Below are 17039 nucleotides of genomic sequence, written 5' to 3'. Positions count from 1 at the left end.
GAGCCACATTTTCATCCTTGAAAATTGTTGTTGTTTTTCTTTTACTAGGTTACATCTTCATGCATGAAAAAAAAGGTAAAAAAAAGGTCTCTGTAAATACTGAAAAGCGGTACAAGGTAAAGTTATTTTGTGCTCAGCCGTGAAATAATGATTATTCCTTTGAGAGTGCATACGTTTATTTCTGAATTCGAAAACCTGCTGCAGAGAACAGTGAAAGATTGACAACAGACCAAGAAAGTCAGGACAAATTACCATTGAAATCTGGACCTCGAAATTCTATCCACCAACGGACAAAACTCACTTCAGTTTTTTTACAACATAAAATTATAAAAAAAAGGAGAAATTATTGCTGGACGTTTGTCATACTTTTACTGTAAGAAGTAAGAACCCACTATCTCGCATGCATACGCCTCTCTTCTATCTTTCTCTTTAAAAGCCACACCCAACAACGAAACTCTTACCTGTTTAAGCTTCACTTTTCTTTAGTTTTCTCGTCTTTTTTGGCTCTTACCTTTTCTCTCTTTTGCAAAGTTTTGCAGGGCTGAAAAAAAACTGAATGGAAAATAGATTGGCACGGTTAAATCGATCTAAATAACGAGAGCCCACTAACAGAAAAGTATTAAGTCCCAAACATCAGAGAGAGAGAGAGAGAGAGAGAGAGAGCTTTATCTTTTTAATATTTGATTTTACTTGAGATTGATGATGGTTTTGGGAGTGGCAAACATTTATACCATATTTGCCTGAAACTCTCAGAGACTTTAGATAGGTACTACTTCTTTTGCAGTAAACGAAGGGGAAAAAAACAAATGGCGGAGCAGTTGTTCGTGCCTGCTCTTGATCATGTGCTTTGCATGCGAGTTATTATGATGGGTATCGAGTCTTGTCCTTGTTGAGGCAGTTGATCGAAGGAAAAAAGACAAGAGAAATACGGAAACCGGTTTTTTTTTTGTTTCTTTTTTAATGTTCTGCCATGGAGGCTACAGAGATTTAGAAAGCATTTCAATTTCCCAGAGTATGCGTTTCTGAATCTTGAAATAATAAAAAATTATAATTAAAAAAGAAAAAAAGCTTTGGTGTTTTTTTTTTCTTTTTCGTGATTAGCTCAAGCAGGCCAGCAATTCATGGTGGTGTGAGTGATATTAATCATTTCCAGGTGAGTTGCTGGCTTTTTTCTGACTTTCCCCTCTCTTTCCTTTCAATTTCTTGTTCCTTATTCTTAATTAATCTGATTCTTTCCTTGTTTTTGCAGTTGTTTCATATTAGAAATTTGGCGGGGTCTGATTCTGATATCCATCTAATAAAAAGAGGATAGGTAGGTATGCTGAGGAATAGGTCCAGAGCAGTGACCAGCAAGCAAACTTTAATGGCTGATCTCAGCTCTCAAGCATCCCCTGCCCAGAATTGCACAAAACCAAACCCATCTTTCTTCGATTCTCCAAGATTTAAAGCTTTCACTTCAAAAGCCTTTCCCGACACCGAATCTCTCAAGAGCCCTACTTCAATCCTTGACAACAAACCCTTCTTTCCTTTTGGTAACCCCTTTGCCTTGGACAGAAACCATCCCAAATCCCCAAAACCCTTCTCGCCTAATAACACACACCCCTCACCTGAAAACTCAGAACCAAAAGGTATTGCTCTTGCTATAGTTGATACATTCCTTAACAAAAACCAAACTGAAAATAAGAGTTGCTGCGAGGCAAGTAATAAGAAAAAGGTCTTGTTTGGGACCGAGCTCAGAGTTCAGATTCCACCAATACTCCCACCTTCCTTAGTCTCTCCAACTACTTCTCCCACTGATTTTGGAATCAAGACCAGGAATTCACATTTGACACCTGCATTTGCCTCTCCCAATTACGGTATCCATATGAAGGATTCTCCTCGGGTCTTCAATGGATGCCTGCCCGTTAGGGAAATGGAGCTGTCTGAGGATTATACATGCGTCATATCTCACGGTCCTAATCCCAGAACCACCCATATATTTGACAACTGCGTTGTGGAGAACTACTGCAGTGTATTGGATAATAAGCCCAAACCAGCACCAGAGAGTTTCCTCAGCTTTTGTCACACATGCAAGAAGAATCTTCAACAGAAAATTGACATTTACATTTACAGGTTCAGTTTATTTTTTGCCTGATAATTTTGATTCTATTAGGTTGGAAGTCACTTAAAATGCATAATTTGATTTATATGCAGAGGTGAGAAAGCTTTTTGCAGTCAAGAGTGCCGACACCAAGAAATGCTCCTGGATGGAGACGAGAATTGAGAATTTCATTACTGGCTGAATAAATTATTTTGGATTTGCAAATCATTGATTCCATAAAACCAAAAATATTCCCAGTTCTTTATTTTTCTTTTTCGTTTTTCTTTTTTTCCCTCTCCCCTGCAGATAAGAGATAAGAGAGGATGAGATAATGTAGACTTAATTAGATTAATTCTGTTTTTGAGTAAATTATTCATAATGATTGGCAATGGGATTTTTAACCTACATTTTTCCCTTGGCTTCTCAATACGTAATGATGCATGATTGAATATTAACTTGCCTTATCTTTCTTTATTATTATTATATTCTTTCAATCACATCAATCATCAATCCATAGCTAAGAGGCAATTACTTGGCTGATACAACAAGTTTTTTCTTCCTCTCTCCGATCATCATAATCCCTACCCTTACTTTGGTTGAGAAATAGAGAAACAAAAAATCTCAGAATTCTTAATTCCAACATTAACCAAGTATTGATATCCAATGAAGTAGATCCAAACTCTAGTCTCTTTCAAGATCAATACGTACAAGACTGGAGCTAAACGATTAAATATGAGTAGTAGTCGAGAAATTTGATACTTGATGCACATATATAAGTCCAAATATATATTTTTTAAAGTGTAACAGGGAGAGCTCTTTTTTCAACCCACATCATTGCTTGCTCCTTTTCACGAAATAATGATGATGAGGATGAGCACTTGTATAAAGCAAACTAAGAAACAGCGACCTTCGTTATTTATAGCAAACAAACCAAATTTATTGTGGAGGTAAATAGGGATATTCTGAAACATGTGAAACTGTAATCAAGTATAAGTTGAAACGTGGGTTTTGATCATTTGCTTCTCTTCTAGATTGATTTTGGGGGAGTCAAAGCAAACATTAATTCTAGAAAATAACTACCGCATGGCCCAAGTGCTTCCACACATGCTTTTGCTTTCTCACATATTAATATAGGCATCGCAATTATTAAATCGACACGTATGGACCGTGGTCCAAAACTCATTCAACCTTTTCCAATTCACGATTGGATCTCACTTTCCTTTTTTCAATTTCTTTCCTTTGAGTTGCGTGTGATTAATGTAACTATTATTTGAAAGGAAATTTAATATTTCAATGGATACACAAGGTTTGGCAATCCTAGTCTGTACAAATATGACTTCATTTTCCGCGTGCACCACCGTACTTCGTGACCAGCTGGGACAAAACCAATTACGTTCCTCTGTACTCCGATCCAAAAATTGTAGGCGTTTCAAGCTAATACAATATAAGCAGTTCGTTTTCCATTTTTCTCTCAAATTATAACTTCTGACCCAAGATTATGATTTCCTGTTTGCAAGCATTTGAAGTCCTCACGTTACCCAGCTCAAAGGCCAAACTACGGTAACAGAAGAGCATATGGTGCCAATCACCAATATAGTTCTTACAAGGACAACATCCGACGCATCTACTTTAGCAAAAGCCTCTTCAAATACTCATCCCACTAACTCCTACAAGAAATATATATATATTTGTATAGTAAATCGTTAGTAATAGTTAACAAAGGTTTCATGGAAAAGAGTATCTTGTAGTAGCTTGGCAACATCCACAAATCTCCAAGCAAGAAACACATGCTCTATGAATACAACAGTGGCGCCGCAGCTGATTAACCTAACAAGCTTCAGAAGCCGATGTGTGTGACACATATAACCACTTACCCTTCCCGCTTTTTCCTTCTAAAAACCAGGAAAAGATGGTGAGATTGCGGGGTGTCGAGGACAGAAATCTTTACTAAAAGAAACAAGCGTATGTTGAGGATATTTGGGAATTAAGCAGCCAATGATGTGAAATTGAAAATAATAATTGCAGGAATAAAGAAAATCATTTAGGTAAGGCTAGTTTAGAAAAATAGAAAGGGCAAAACCAAATTTCAATAGAAACAAAGGGCAGTTAGGGGAAAACAATGTAATGGAGATTCTACAGGGGCAAGAGACATATAGGCAACCATCTATGCAATTTCATGCCAGAGAAGAGAGAAAACAATCAGCATCCAAGCTAACAAAACCAATACATCACATGCCTTGCGCATCTTGTCCATCATAATGTTCATAACCAGCCTTAAAATTCTCACTAACCATCAATTCATAAACCAAAATAAGGAGACTGTCCACCTAATATTGCTACAACTTTTACATACCACCTCCCCTCATAACCATTCATGCTACCAACTATCTTTTAAATCTTATATACAATCTACAAGTAACTCCAAATCAGCACACTAAACTTATTTACAGGAGGTAGAAAGGTCCTTAATTTCCTCTATTTAGTTATCAGTGTTGTCAAGATTAAGAATACGGCGTAAAGTCTTGGTGGCAGAGTCATCACAACCAAAGAGTTCGGCTACAGTAGGGTGAAGCTCCCCGGTAGGAGAAGCAGGCGCAGAGTTGCCAGTTGGATGAACATCAACAAAAGGGTCAGCAGCAGGCAAATCGAGTGACACCGTCCTCTTCACACGAAGAGAGAATTTGGGTATTGGCAAAGAACTAGGTGGTGGTGAATTGGAATAAGCAGGCCCAGCCCATAGCTCACGGTAGGGAAAACCTTCCCCAGAGATCTCCTCACTAGAAAACTTACCATTTTTAGTGGCCCTGTTGTTGTTTATTAGAGTAGTAGAGCTTTTCATGGTAGTTTTTGAGTGCGGACATGGTGTATTTGGGGAAGATGATGATGATGAAGAAGGGGGAAGGGAAGAGAGCCGTCTGTCTGTAGGAGCAGCGCCATACTCGAACGGGGAAGGGAGTAATCCCGCACCGAAATGGAAACTCCTACAATTAATCCATCTGAAATTCCTAGACGGTGATGACCCAAACCAGGCTGGCCCATCTGGATTCACCTTGCTACAGTAGCGATTCCTATGCTGCGCCATCACAATCAGAGTCTCCATACTTTCGTTAATTTGGATAATCAAAACCCACTGAACCAACTACTCAAATCGTGCTATAATAAATCCCCCAAAAAATATAAAAAAAACGAACTTGTTGTAAATCCATAAATTCTCGTTACAGCCCACTGAAATATGATAAATGAGGGAACTCAGAGGCCAAAATCGTATGCTAAAGAACAACTTGAGCTGCTAGTTCTTCATCGTCGCAGATGCAACAAGACGATACTAAAATCAATGTTATTTACTCCCCTCTCTCGCTCTTTTGTGCCAAATTTATTGGGTCAGAATCTCCGACGATTCAAAGCAAAATCATGATAATAAAAAAAAGGGACAACTCTGTTGCCTGGAATCAGACAAGATCCTCCTACATTACAACCATCAATCATCGAACTGTACAAAGGAAAGGAAAGGAAAAAAGGCAAAAATTAAGAAATGGCAACGGAAAAAGACCCTGAATTCTAAAATAGGAGTAGGCTGACAGACATCTTTTTTGGGGAGAAACTTCTGAGTGAGTGAGAACTTACCGGAAAAAGTTAGCCTGAGATAGTTAAAGGTGAAGTTATTGGATATGGCTAGGTGCGGAGAGACAGAATATGTGTTGTGCGGAAGCGTGTAAAAGAGTAAAATTATTGTACTAAAAAATCACACTAAGTTCAATTCCCAGGAAAGAGAGGTGGATCACAAGGATCGCTTAAGTACCAGGTCTTTCCTAGCCAGAATATCCCTCAATCGTAATTTAATAGCACAATAAATCACTACAATCACACACACAATTCATGTAGAATAATACAATAAAGAACACAAGAATTTAACGAGGTTCAACAAATTTTGCCTACGTCCTCGGGCACTACCAAATATATTTCACTCCAAAATACAAGTGAGAATTTACAAAGAGAGAGAGAGAAAACAATGCCTTAAGTAGAGAATGGCAAGTTTGAGATACAGAATGAGAGATGGTTATGCCTATTTATAGTTGAGGTTCAGGGATCAACTTGCAAAGTCACTTTACAATTAGGGACCATATATTGCAAATATCTCAGATTTTATTATGCCAATATCTCGATACCCATATCTTTGACTTTCCAATATTTGATACCCATATCTTTGACTTTCCAATATTTGATACCCATATCTTTGACTTTCTATTATTTGATACCCATATCTTTGATTTTCCATAAATATGGATAATTCCCAATAATCTCCACCTTGAAGATTTGATTCGAGTAATCTTATCTTCACACAATTCTCTCTGCCTTTGTCAACAACACTTGATAGTGCCTTCTTCAACTGTTAAACATGCAGAATATTGATCAAGTTCAAACAATGTTCGAACTTGATTGTTGTTACCACCTTGGTCATCATATCTGCGGGATTATCTGCAGTCTTAATCTTCTGAAGGTGAATTTTCCCCTCATCAATAATTTCCCGCACAAAGTGGAAACGTACATCGATATGCTTTGTACGTGCATGATAGACTTGATTCTTTGCTAAATGAATAGCACTTTGACTATCACAATACACATTAATATGCTCCTCGACCAATCCCAAGGTTTTAACCATACCTTGTAACCAAATAGCTTCCTTTACAGCCTCTGTTACAGCCATGTATTCAGCTTCTGTGGTTGACAACGCAACTATAGACTGCAGTGTAGACTTCCAACTTATTGGTCCTCCAGCAAGAGTAAACACATAACCAGTGGTTGATCTTCGTTTGTCCAAATCACCGGCATAATCAGAATCAACGTACCCAACAACACCTTTACCAAGTGCAGTATCCTGCTTGAACAGTAATCCAATATCCATGGTCTTATGAATATACCGTAGAATCCATTTCACAGCTTGCCAATGTCCTTTTCCAGGATTATGCATATACCTGCTCACTATACTAACTGCCTGTGAAATGTCGGGTCTTGTACACACCATTGCATACATCAAGCTACCTACTGCATTAGAATACGGAACTTGTAACATGTATTCTTGTTCCGTATTTGTCGAAGGAGATAGTTGTGCAGAAAGCTTGAAATGAGAAGCCAACGGGGTACTTACAGCTTTAGTCTGCTCGTTCATGCCAAACTTCTGTAGTATCTTCTTTAAATATTGCTTCTGAGATAAACTAACTCTGCCATGAGCTCTATCCCTACATATTTCCATGCCAAGGATCTTCTTAGCTTCACCTAGATCTTTCATCTCAAACTCAAGGTTGAGTTGAGTCTTCAATCTCTCAATTTCAACTTTACTCTTAGATGCTATCAACATATCATCAACATATAAGAGCAAGTATACGAAAAATCCTTCTTGTAGCTTCTGAAAATACACGCAATGATCAAATTTACTTCTTGTATACCTTTACCCTTTCATGAACTGATCAAATCGCTTGTACCACTGCCTTGGAGATTATTTCAATCCATAAAGCGACTTTGTCAGTTTGCAAACCCAATTTTCTTTATCAACAACCTTGAATCCATCTGGCTGAGTCATATAGATTTCCTCTTCCAAATCACCGTGTAAAAATGCGGTCTTCACATCGAGCTGAACTAGTTCAAGATCATATTGTGCAACCAAGGCTAGCAAAATCCGAATAGACGAATGCTTCACAACTGGAGAAAATACTTCATTGTAGTCTATTCCTTCTTTCTGAGCGTAACCCTTTGCTACCAATCTAGCCTTGTATCGAACTTCATTTTTATCAGGAAATCCTTCCTTCTTTGCATATACCCATTTGCATCCAATTGCCTTCTTTCCTTTAGGTAGTGTCACCAACTCCCAAGTCCTATTTTTATGAAGAGACTGCATTTCTTCATTCATAGCTTGCTTCCACTTTACACTATCAGAGTTACTTCTTGCTTCTGTGTAAGTAGAAGGAACATCATCATCTGCAATTAGAAGTGCATAGGCCACCATATCATCAAAGCGAGCAGGCATACGAATCTCTCTTCTTGGCCTTCTATATGCAATTGAATCATGTTGTTGTAGAAGTTCTTGGGTCGAAACTTCTTCATCATTTGTTCCTTCAATATTAGCTGGATCATCATTAACCTTTTCAAGCTCCACCTGCTGCAAAGTGCCACTGGTTGTGTTATCCTTTTGTGAATCATTGTTCTTCATCATGGTTGATTCATCAAAAGTCACATCTCTACTGAAAATTATTTTCCTTGTATCAGGACACCAGAGACGGTATCCTTTTACTCCACCAGTTATACCCATGAATAATGCTTTCTTTGCTCTTGGGTCTAACTTAGATTCTTTTACATGATAATATGCAGTGGAACCAAAAATATGTAAAGAATCATAATCAATAGCAGGTTTACCAGCCTACCTCTCCATAGGAGTTTTTCCATTTATTACAGCTGATGGCAACCGATTAATTAGATGGCACGCATATGTAACTGCCTCAGCCCAAAATTATTTGCCCAATCCAGCATTGGACAACATACATCGAACTTTCTCCAGTATAGTCCGATTCATACGTTCTGCCACCCCATTCTGTTGTGGTGTATTTCGAACAGTGAAGTGTCGTACAATACCTTCATCGTGACATACTTGTAGAAATGGATCATTCTTGTACTCAGTACCATTGTCCGATCGAAGTCGTTTGACTTTTCGACCAGCCTGGGTCTCCACCATCTTCTTCCATTTCAGAAATACATCCAAAACTTCATTTTTCCTTTTCATTAGATACACCCATACTTTTCTTGAATAATCATCAACAAAAGTAACAAAATAGTGCATACCTCCCAAAGAAGCCACTTTAGTAGGTCCCCACACATCACTGTGAACGTAGTCCAGAATTTCTTTTGTATTGTGAATTGCTGAACCAAATTTTATCCTCGTCTGCTTGCCCAGAACACAATGTTCACAGAATTCCAATTTGCAAGAATTTGCACCTTTCAACAAGCCTTGCTTCGCCAAACTCTGCAAAGCTTTTTCACCAGCATGTCCCAATCGCATATGCCATAACCTGGTAGCCTCTGAATCTGCATCTTTCGTAAAAGCTGTTGATGTTGATCCAATAACTGTACTTCCATTTAAATAATACAGATTATTCCTTCTTGTGCCTTTCATCACCGTCAATAACCCAGCTACTACCTTTAGTAATCCATCTCTCAAAGTGATTGTGAGCCCTTTAGATTCTAGGACCCCTAATGAGATAAGATTTTTCTTCAAGCTAGGTATGTAGTGAACATCTGTCAAGACTTGAATTGAGCCGTCGTGATTCTTCAATTGGATTGTACCTACTCCCATTGTCTTACAAGCGCTATCATTGCCCATAAAAACAACTCCACCTTCTAGTTCTTTAAGACTAGAAAACCAGTCCTTATTAGGACACATATGGTAAGTACATCCCGAATCCAAAATCCACTCATCTGTATGACATGCCATTGCCATGCCAACCAAGCTAAAGTCTGACTCCTCATCATGCTCCGCTACACATGCATCAGAAATAGCTTTACCTTTTTGTAACTTAGGACAATTCTTTTTCCAATGCCCTTTCTCACGACAAAAAACACATTCATCTTTGGCAGGTCTCCCTTTGGACTTACTCGTTCTACCAGATTTGTTGCTGCGCGAACGACTTCTTACTGTTAAGACTTCTGTAGTTGTATCTCTGTGATCTTTTTTATCTTTCTTTCGAGTCTCAGATCTATACAACGCACTACAGACTGCATCAAATGTGATTGTATCCTTCCCATGAAGCAATGTGGTGGTAAGATGATCATATTCATCAGGAAGAGAATTCAACAACAGTAATGCCTTGTCTTCATCTTCAAATTTCTCATCCAAATTTAGCAAGTCTGCTAAAATTTTATTGAATGAGTTCACATGGTCATTCATCGACATACCGGGTGCATACGTGAATCGATAAAGTTTCTTTTTTATATAAAGCCTATTTTCAAGACTTTTTGTTAGAAACTTTTCTTCCAGTGTATCCCACAATTTCTTCGCTGATGTCTCCCTCATGACAGAGTACTTCTGCTCTTTGGCCAAACATAGGCGAATTGTTCCACATGCCTGTCTATTGATCTTGGCCCACTCCTTGTCATCCATCTTGTCAGGTTTTTCTTCAAGGGCTATATCCAGCTCTTGCTGACATAAGACATCCAGGATCTCACATTGCCACATACCAAAATTATTGGTACCATCAAATTTCTCTACTTCAAATTTCGCATTGGTCACAGTAGTCTTTGACGATGACTTTTCCATTTTTTTCTCCTCAATCCCAACTACAGTACGTGAACAGTGCCGTGAACGATCGTATTCCCCAAGTACGAATCTAGCTCTGATACCAATTGTTGTGCGGAAGCGTGTAAAAGAGTAAAATTATTGTACTAAAAAATCACACTAAGTTCAATTCCCAGGAAAGAGAGGTGGATCACAAGGATCGCTTAAGTACCAGGTCTTTCCTAGCTAGAATATCCCTCAATCGTAATTTAATAGCACAATAAATCACTACAATCACACACACAATTCATGCAGAATAATACAATAAAGAACACAAGAATTTAACGAGGTTCAACAAATTTTGCCTACGTCCTCGGGCACTACCAAATATATTTCACTCCAAAATACAAGTGAGAATTTACAAAGAGAGAGAGAGAGAAAACAATGCCTTAAGTAGAGAATGGCAAGTTTGAGATACAGAATGAGAGATGGTTATGCCTATTTATAGTTGAGATTCAGGGATCAACTTGCAAAGTCACTTTACAATTAGGGACCATATATTGCAAATATCTCAGATTTTATTATGCAAATATCTCGATACCCATATCTTTGACTTTCCAATATTTGATACCCATATCTTTGACTTTCTATTATTTGATACCCATATCTTTGATTTTCCATAAATATGGATAATTCCCAATAATATGTTCCTCCTGCTCAGCTAGAGAACAATGATTCCACGTAAATTGTTAATGGGAATTTGTTTTCTGCCATAAAAATCCAAACGGATGTCATGAAAATGAGCGACAGGAGGAGAGGGTAAGAGGGAGAGGAAATAGAATCACTCGCACGGATCTGAAATGTCACCGTCTTCACAGTGATATTTAAATATATGGGTGCTCCTCCTTTTACTGTTCTTTCTTTGGTAAAGTGGACCTCATTTTTTTTACCAGATTTACGATGTTGACATGCATTTAGGATTTTTTAACCAGCGGTTGAAAAGTATTTGAAGAATGCAGAACGTAAAAATGTTTTGGAATACTTTCAAGCATTTAGTATTGGTATTGAATGTGTCACTCCACAATTTTAAAAAAATATATAAAAACTTAAAACATAGCCTCAATTTTTAAAAAATTCATTATCAGTAATACAATTAAATTGAGATTGCAACGTGAAGAATAATATGAAATAAGTAATTATATCAATAAATAAAAATTACTTTTGAAATAAAAATATGGTTAAATAAAATGTTTTTGAGGCTTTAAAAAATGTTTTTTTATTTAATACTTTTGAGATAAAATTTATGCGTCTGAAATACTAAGTTTAAATAATTTAGCCCACTGAAATATGATAAATGAGAGAACTCAGAGGCTAAAATCGTATGCTAAAGAACAACTTGAGCTGCTAGATCTTCATCGTCGCAGATCCAAAAACAAAAGCAAAACATTTCTAAACTATATATAAAGCAAAAGAGATGATTTTTATAGAAAGGAAGCCGAAATCAGACCATATGATAAAAGCCCAAGTGCATGACTGAACAAGCCCTGAGCCTTGGATTAGACTTAATTTTAGAAGTAAATTGATACACATTTTTTATTGTTTTCTACAATTTTTTTCTGGATATCTATTAAAAATTTAGCATTTTTCTGACTTCATTACGTAATCAATGCGAATATGGAAGAAGTTAGAAACGTAATTAATCTTATATATAACTTGATAATAAACTGAATAATTAAGCTAATCAAACATATTCTTTCTTTGCATCATCAAACGATAGCCTCAGACACAAAACTACGACCACAGTCCAGCTTGGGCACAGAAACTTATCAGCTACTATATGTTTTAATACGACGATGAACTCATATTGGTGACCCCACAAAACGTTCATGTGCTGTGCTGTCCGTTTCTGCGATTGGTTTTGTTTTCTCCATTATCTTTGCCGCTCTTTAACTCGGATCCAGACAAGTGTAGCAACAAACTGCAAACCAAGCTTCAACTTAAACCTAATCCTTATCCTCTGCCATATGTCGCAGATGTTCGTATTTGGAGGCTAGATGTTACGCCCGTACACTACCACCTATTTACCTAATGTCCAAACGTCTCCTTGCCTACCCGAAACGTGCAGACTTTAGTTATACATCTGGCTTACGCATTTATATGCTCTGATGCATCTCCTTAACCCTCCACACCTTTTCACACCACTTCCAATTACCCCTTCTTTGATTTACATTTACAGGGAAAATTATGAACCAGAGACAACCAATAAGGCCTCAAGCAGCCGACCAGGCTGTCGACTACGGCGATGTTTTCGGTGTCACCGGTGCTACGCCTTCATCTCCAACTCCAACGGGTGCGGGTGATCAAAGTGGCATCACCATTGGAGAAGCTTTGGAGGCAACAGCTATCTCTGTTGGCGACAAACCGGTTGACCGAGGTGATGCAGCTGCAATACGAGCAGCTGAGGCCAGAGCTGCTGGTGGTAACGTCACCCAACGTAGCGGCCTTGGCGCCAAAGCTCAAGCTGCTGTCAATTTCAATGACCGTGTGGCTTATGATTACAATAAAATCACTATATCAGATGTTTTGTCGGTAATAAAGACTTGATGAATTAAGCCCAACACTTGTTAGCCCTTCACTTTACCAGTTACATTACACAGCAGACAACAAGTAAATCCCCCATTCGTCTAATTCTCTTATTTTTTGTTTGGGACCGACAGGATGCTAGTGCGAAGCTGCCTCACGATAAAGCCGTGACAAGCGAAGATGCTGATGGCGTGAGAGGTGCGGAGCTGAGTAACAATACTGAAGCAATGCCCACACCAGGAGGAGTGGCGGATACCATGGCCACAGCTGCTAGGGTAAATCGGGATGATAAGCCATGAACTTCATTTCTGTAGCCAATGTTATGGTTTTAGTAAAGCAGTTTTATGGTAGAAATTAAATCTTCGTGCTTTGTTGCATATATAATGGATGATCCGTGGCTGGCCATTTACGAATAAAAAAATGTAATCAATAAATTGCGGTTACTAACAGCAGTAAATTAGTATGTTGACCATGGGAGCAAAACAACAATTAGTTTTGTTGTAGTAGCTTGAATTGAAAATCCATGTATAGTTTCCAACTTTCCATACTACATACCCCACCTTTCTCAGTTGCTAGCACTTTGGCCTGAGTAAGTTAAGCAAGACGGTCGATTGCTTGAAATTTATTTTGCTCTATATATTCGGATCTCTGAATTAATAAACTGAGATTTACATAGTTGTACAATATGTTATTTCATCCCCAAACTCAAACATTAGCTTAAGGTTTAAAGCCATCTCACTGACACTGTCCTCTTTTATTTTGCTTCTTAATTTGCACTCATGGCGTCAATTTTTACAAGGATAAGGAGCATCAAGTATATCTAATTAATTTGTCGCCAAAGAAAAATCGTTTACTCTACTACTACCCAGATACTGGAGTGAAACAAGTGTTATCATCTTTCGCATTTTTAAAACTTTTATGCCATACCTCAGTCACAACTCACAAGCCATGCTTTGTACTTCAACCTTTTCTGTTTTTTGGAAAACCGGAAAGAGATTGAAGAGTATTAATTTTCATTACTCATTTTAATTGGTTTCGATATGAGTTATGTGTGCAATGGTTGAGTAAGTCGACAAAAATAAATTGTTTTATCTATCATTTTATGAAATGGTAAATTGATGAGAATGTTGAAAAGAAACTTAAGAACCAATAAACTTTGGGCTGTAATTTCATTATATTAATAAATTATATCTTTATAAATTTTTAACTAATTAAATTGGAATTTTTATTATTTTAGATTAAAATACATTTTTATCCTTAGAATTTTATAAAATTATAAAGAATTTAAATAAAAAAAAATTTCATCTTAGAGTTCGGAACACAATTACATATTAAAAGGTTTGAAGTGCAATTATTAGTTTGCATGTGGAAAGAGATATGAACTATCAAAGTAGAGGTGATCATGGGTTGGGCTATTCGACTCGGCCCGACGATTTGCCCGAAAAATGAGAGGGTTCAAGTAAAAATATAGGCTTAAAATATGAGTTTGGGCAAAAAAATGAGGCCTAAGACTTTTTTGGCTCGGGCCCAGCCCGGCCTGAATTATATATTAAATATATATTAGACTTTTAATCCGAATTACATATTAAATATATATTTTTTATTTTTAATTAAATATGGGTCGAACTAGGGTCGGGTTTAGTAATTTTCTTTCGGGCCGAGCTTGGATAAATTTTTAGGCCCATATTTTGGGTCGACCCAGACCTAGAATATGAACTTAAAATTTTATCAATGCCCGGCCCGACCATTATCACCACTACATCAAAGCACCTCCCGCATTGATCGAAGCCTTCCAAAAATGCAGCCAAAAAGAACCACTAAAAGAGCTTGCAATTTCCAAGCGTCTCTTTCGCAGGCTGAAACGTGAAAAATCCACACGTCAAATATCAAAGCACAATTGTAACTCCATCCCGGTGCGGGTCCAGCAACGGCATATATTTATAGAAACCACTAATTAAGAGATCCCTCGTTTTAACTTTCACCGTCATCTCATTCTCTAAAATTTTCGGTATCAATCAATCAAAATAATAATGAGCCAGGGACAGCCACCCAAGCCTCATATGGACAAATACTTCGACCTGGAACCCATCACTATCGGAGAAGTTCTAGAGACAGCAGCCGTATCGGTCGGCGATGCACCCATTGAATCAAGCGATGCAGATGCAATACAAGCCGCAGAAAGGAGAGCCTCTTGCGGTGACGAAGGGGAAAGCGGTGGGTTAGGCGACACCGCACAAGCTGCGGCCAGTTTCAATGCCACTGCTGCCCAAAACGTCCATAAGATTAACATTTCAGATGTATTAACGGTAAGTATATTTTTAAGACCCCACGTATCAATTCATTTAAGATTGCATGTTCAGATGAATTATTTTCCATTGCAATAGAATGCTGCTTCCAAGTTGCCTCATGATAAAGCTGTGACATGTGAAGATGCTGAAGCGGTGAAAGGTGCAGAGCTGAGAGGCAGACTAGAAACCGTTGTCAGGCCCGGTGGAGTAGCGGATACGATGTCAAAAGCCTATAAGGTGAACCTGCAGGATTAGGATGACAGCGCATGAAGCCTGCATATAAGTGTGTTATTGTTGTAGCTTTGTTACAGGTTTTGTCTTGCAACAACAAGTGAAGGAGTCGGTTATGGAGATGTAGTACCTTAGCGGGGTTCCAAAGTGGTAACTAATTTCCTTGAATGTTAAGATATTTCAAGTTTCAAGTTCAGTTATTGGTGTGGATTACTTCAATGTTATGGTTTGAGCATTGTTTAATTTGTTTCATTTACTGTATTCTTTTTTTTCTTTTCTTTTCATGTGTTTGAATAAAATTTTAATAAATCTTGTTAATAGTGTTATAAATCAATGTAAAGGCCCAAAGGGCTTTCCTCTTTAAGGCACAAGGCACACACCCACTCGCTTTTTTTTCTTCATTTCAAGTAAAGGAACCGGAGGATGTGTGCTACATATGTATTAAAAGGAAAAAAAAAGTTTTTTTTGAATTTCTTTTAGTATATAGCATGGATTTGAGATTTAATTTTTATGTTTTAATTTTTAAAGGAATTTAGTTTTTATATTTTTATTAATTAATTTAAATAGTTAATATTATTAATTTTTCAATTAAAATATTATGTGATTATATATAATATAAAATTAGAATTTTAAATTCATAAAGTTGAGATATTAAACTTTTGAAAATAAAATTTGAAGGATTAAGTTTCAAATCTACGAAGTGTAGAGATTTAGAGCCATAGTTATTTGAATCAATCGAACCAGTTAGGGGTACCAATCCGAAGAGAGGCATTAGACTGGTTGACACGTGAACTAGTACGAGTCGGTAGAACTAGGTTAAAAAATTGATTAAATCAATTCTTTGTTTTTTAAAATATTTTTATTTTTATGTTTTTTTAATGATTCATTTAACTGATCTATATGAACCAATTGTCTAATCAATTCAACCACTATTTTGCTTAGAGTATATTTAATCTTCAAAATTTTACTTTATAATTTGACACAAATAAATAAACAACCCTGTGGATGAAACGCAACTTTAATTTGTAAATTCTTTTATTATTTTAATTAATTGGTAAAGAAGTCAAATTTTAGTTTCTAAATTTTATAAAATTATTATAGTAACTGAAGCCGTAAATAGGTAAGTATCATGAATAGAAATATGGAAGGAATCTAAATAATTGACGAGGTTAAATAAAAGGTCAATGTATTTCCTCAAACTTAAGCATTTTCATTTTCAGATCTAGGATTGTGATATTAAATACATATATCTGTTTATCAGGTGGTTCAAAAGCTAATTCTAGCAAATGGCCATGGTAGAGATGCTTTCGTGCAATTTATGCATTTAATACTGAGAGATTCTAGTAAATTGTAAGAATACGATTACATGTAGAAATTGTTGTAATATTTCACACAATAAATAATTTTCCTCATCTTTGTCACCTGAATTTATATTTTAATTTTTTACAAAAAAAAATTTAAGAGGTAGAAAAGTTTTACGCAATTAATCCATAATGGTTCAGCTTCAATTGGAGAAGGTAAGGTTAAAATATAAATTTTCTGAGTGTTTATAAGATTTGGGCTCACTAAAAATATATAGAAAATATTACAATTGAGC

General features: G+C 36.8%; 4 protein-coding genes across 5 annotated transcripts; 3 read left to right on the top strand and 1 right to left on the bottom strand.

The window, feature by feature from the left end:
- On the top strand, positions 1-2485 carry LOC107924280 (FCS-Like Zinc finger 8). Of its 2 annotated transcripts, none has more exons than XM_016854641.2 (3): positions 1-1153; positions 1250-2112; positions 2194-2485. In XM_016854641.2, exons 2-3 carry the CDS (start codon positions 1319-1321, stop codon positions 2261-2263), a joined length of 864 nt encoding a protein of 287 aa, XP_016710130.1. In that variant the 5' UTR covers positions 1-1153; positions 1250-1318; the 3' UTR covers positions 2264-2485. The 2 variants fall into 2 exon arrangements, with proteins under 2 accessions (XP_016710130.1, XP_016710131.1); XM_016854642.2 differs by having other exon boundaries at positions 354-1012.
- Positions 2486-4292: 1807 nt separating this feature from the next.
- On the bottom strand, positions 4293-5770 carry LOC107924407 (uncharacterized). Its single transcript, XM_041106086.1, has one exon. The coding sequence runs from the start codon at positions 5178-5180 to the stop codon at positions 4560-4562; it is 621 nt and encodes a 206-aa protein (XP_040962020.1). The 5' UTR covers positions 5181-5770; the 3' UTR covers positions 4293-4559.
- A 6528-nt stretch (positions 5771-12298) lies between these two features.
- On the top strand, positions 12299-13459 carry LOC121223757 (late embryogenesis abundant protein 3). The gene is made up of 2 exons (XM_041106085.1): positions 12299-12929; positions 13058-13459. The coding sequence occupies exons 1-2, from the start codon at positions 12585-12587 to the stop codon at positions 13220-13222; spliced, it is 510 nt and encodes a 169-aa protein (XP_040962019.1). The 5' UTR covers positions 12299-12584; the 3' UTR covers positions 13223-13459.
- An 894-nt stretch (positions 13460-14353) lies between these two features.
- LOC107923656 (late embryogenesis abundant protein 3) lies at positions 14354-15760 on the top strand. Its single transcript, XM_016853839.2, has 2 exons — positions 14354-15229; positions 15308-15760. The coding sequence occupies exons 1-2, from the start codon at positions 14954-14956 to the stop codon at positions 15464-15466; spliced, it is 435 nt and encodes a 144-aa protein (XP_016709328.1). The 5' UTR covers positions 14354-14953; the 3' UTR covers positions 15467-15760.
- The last annotated feature ends 1279 nt before the right edge of the window (positions 15761-17039 follow it).

Source organism: Gossypium hirsutum, chromosome D11 (assembly GCF_007990345.1).
Source record: "Gossypium hirsutum isolate 1008001.06 chromosome D11, Gossypium_hirsutum_v2.1, whole genome shotgun sequence".
NCBI classification, from domain to species: Eukaryota; Viridiplantae; Streptophyta; class Magnoliopsida; order Malvales; family Malvaceae; genus Gossypium; species Gossypium hirsutum.
The sequence above is the reverse complement of the archived record's forward strand: the minus strand, read 5'-3'. Positions and strand labels throughout refer to the sequence as shown.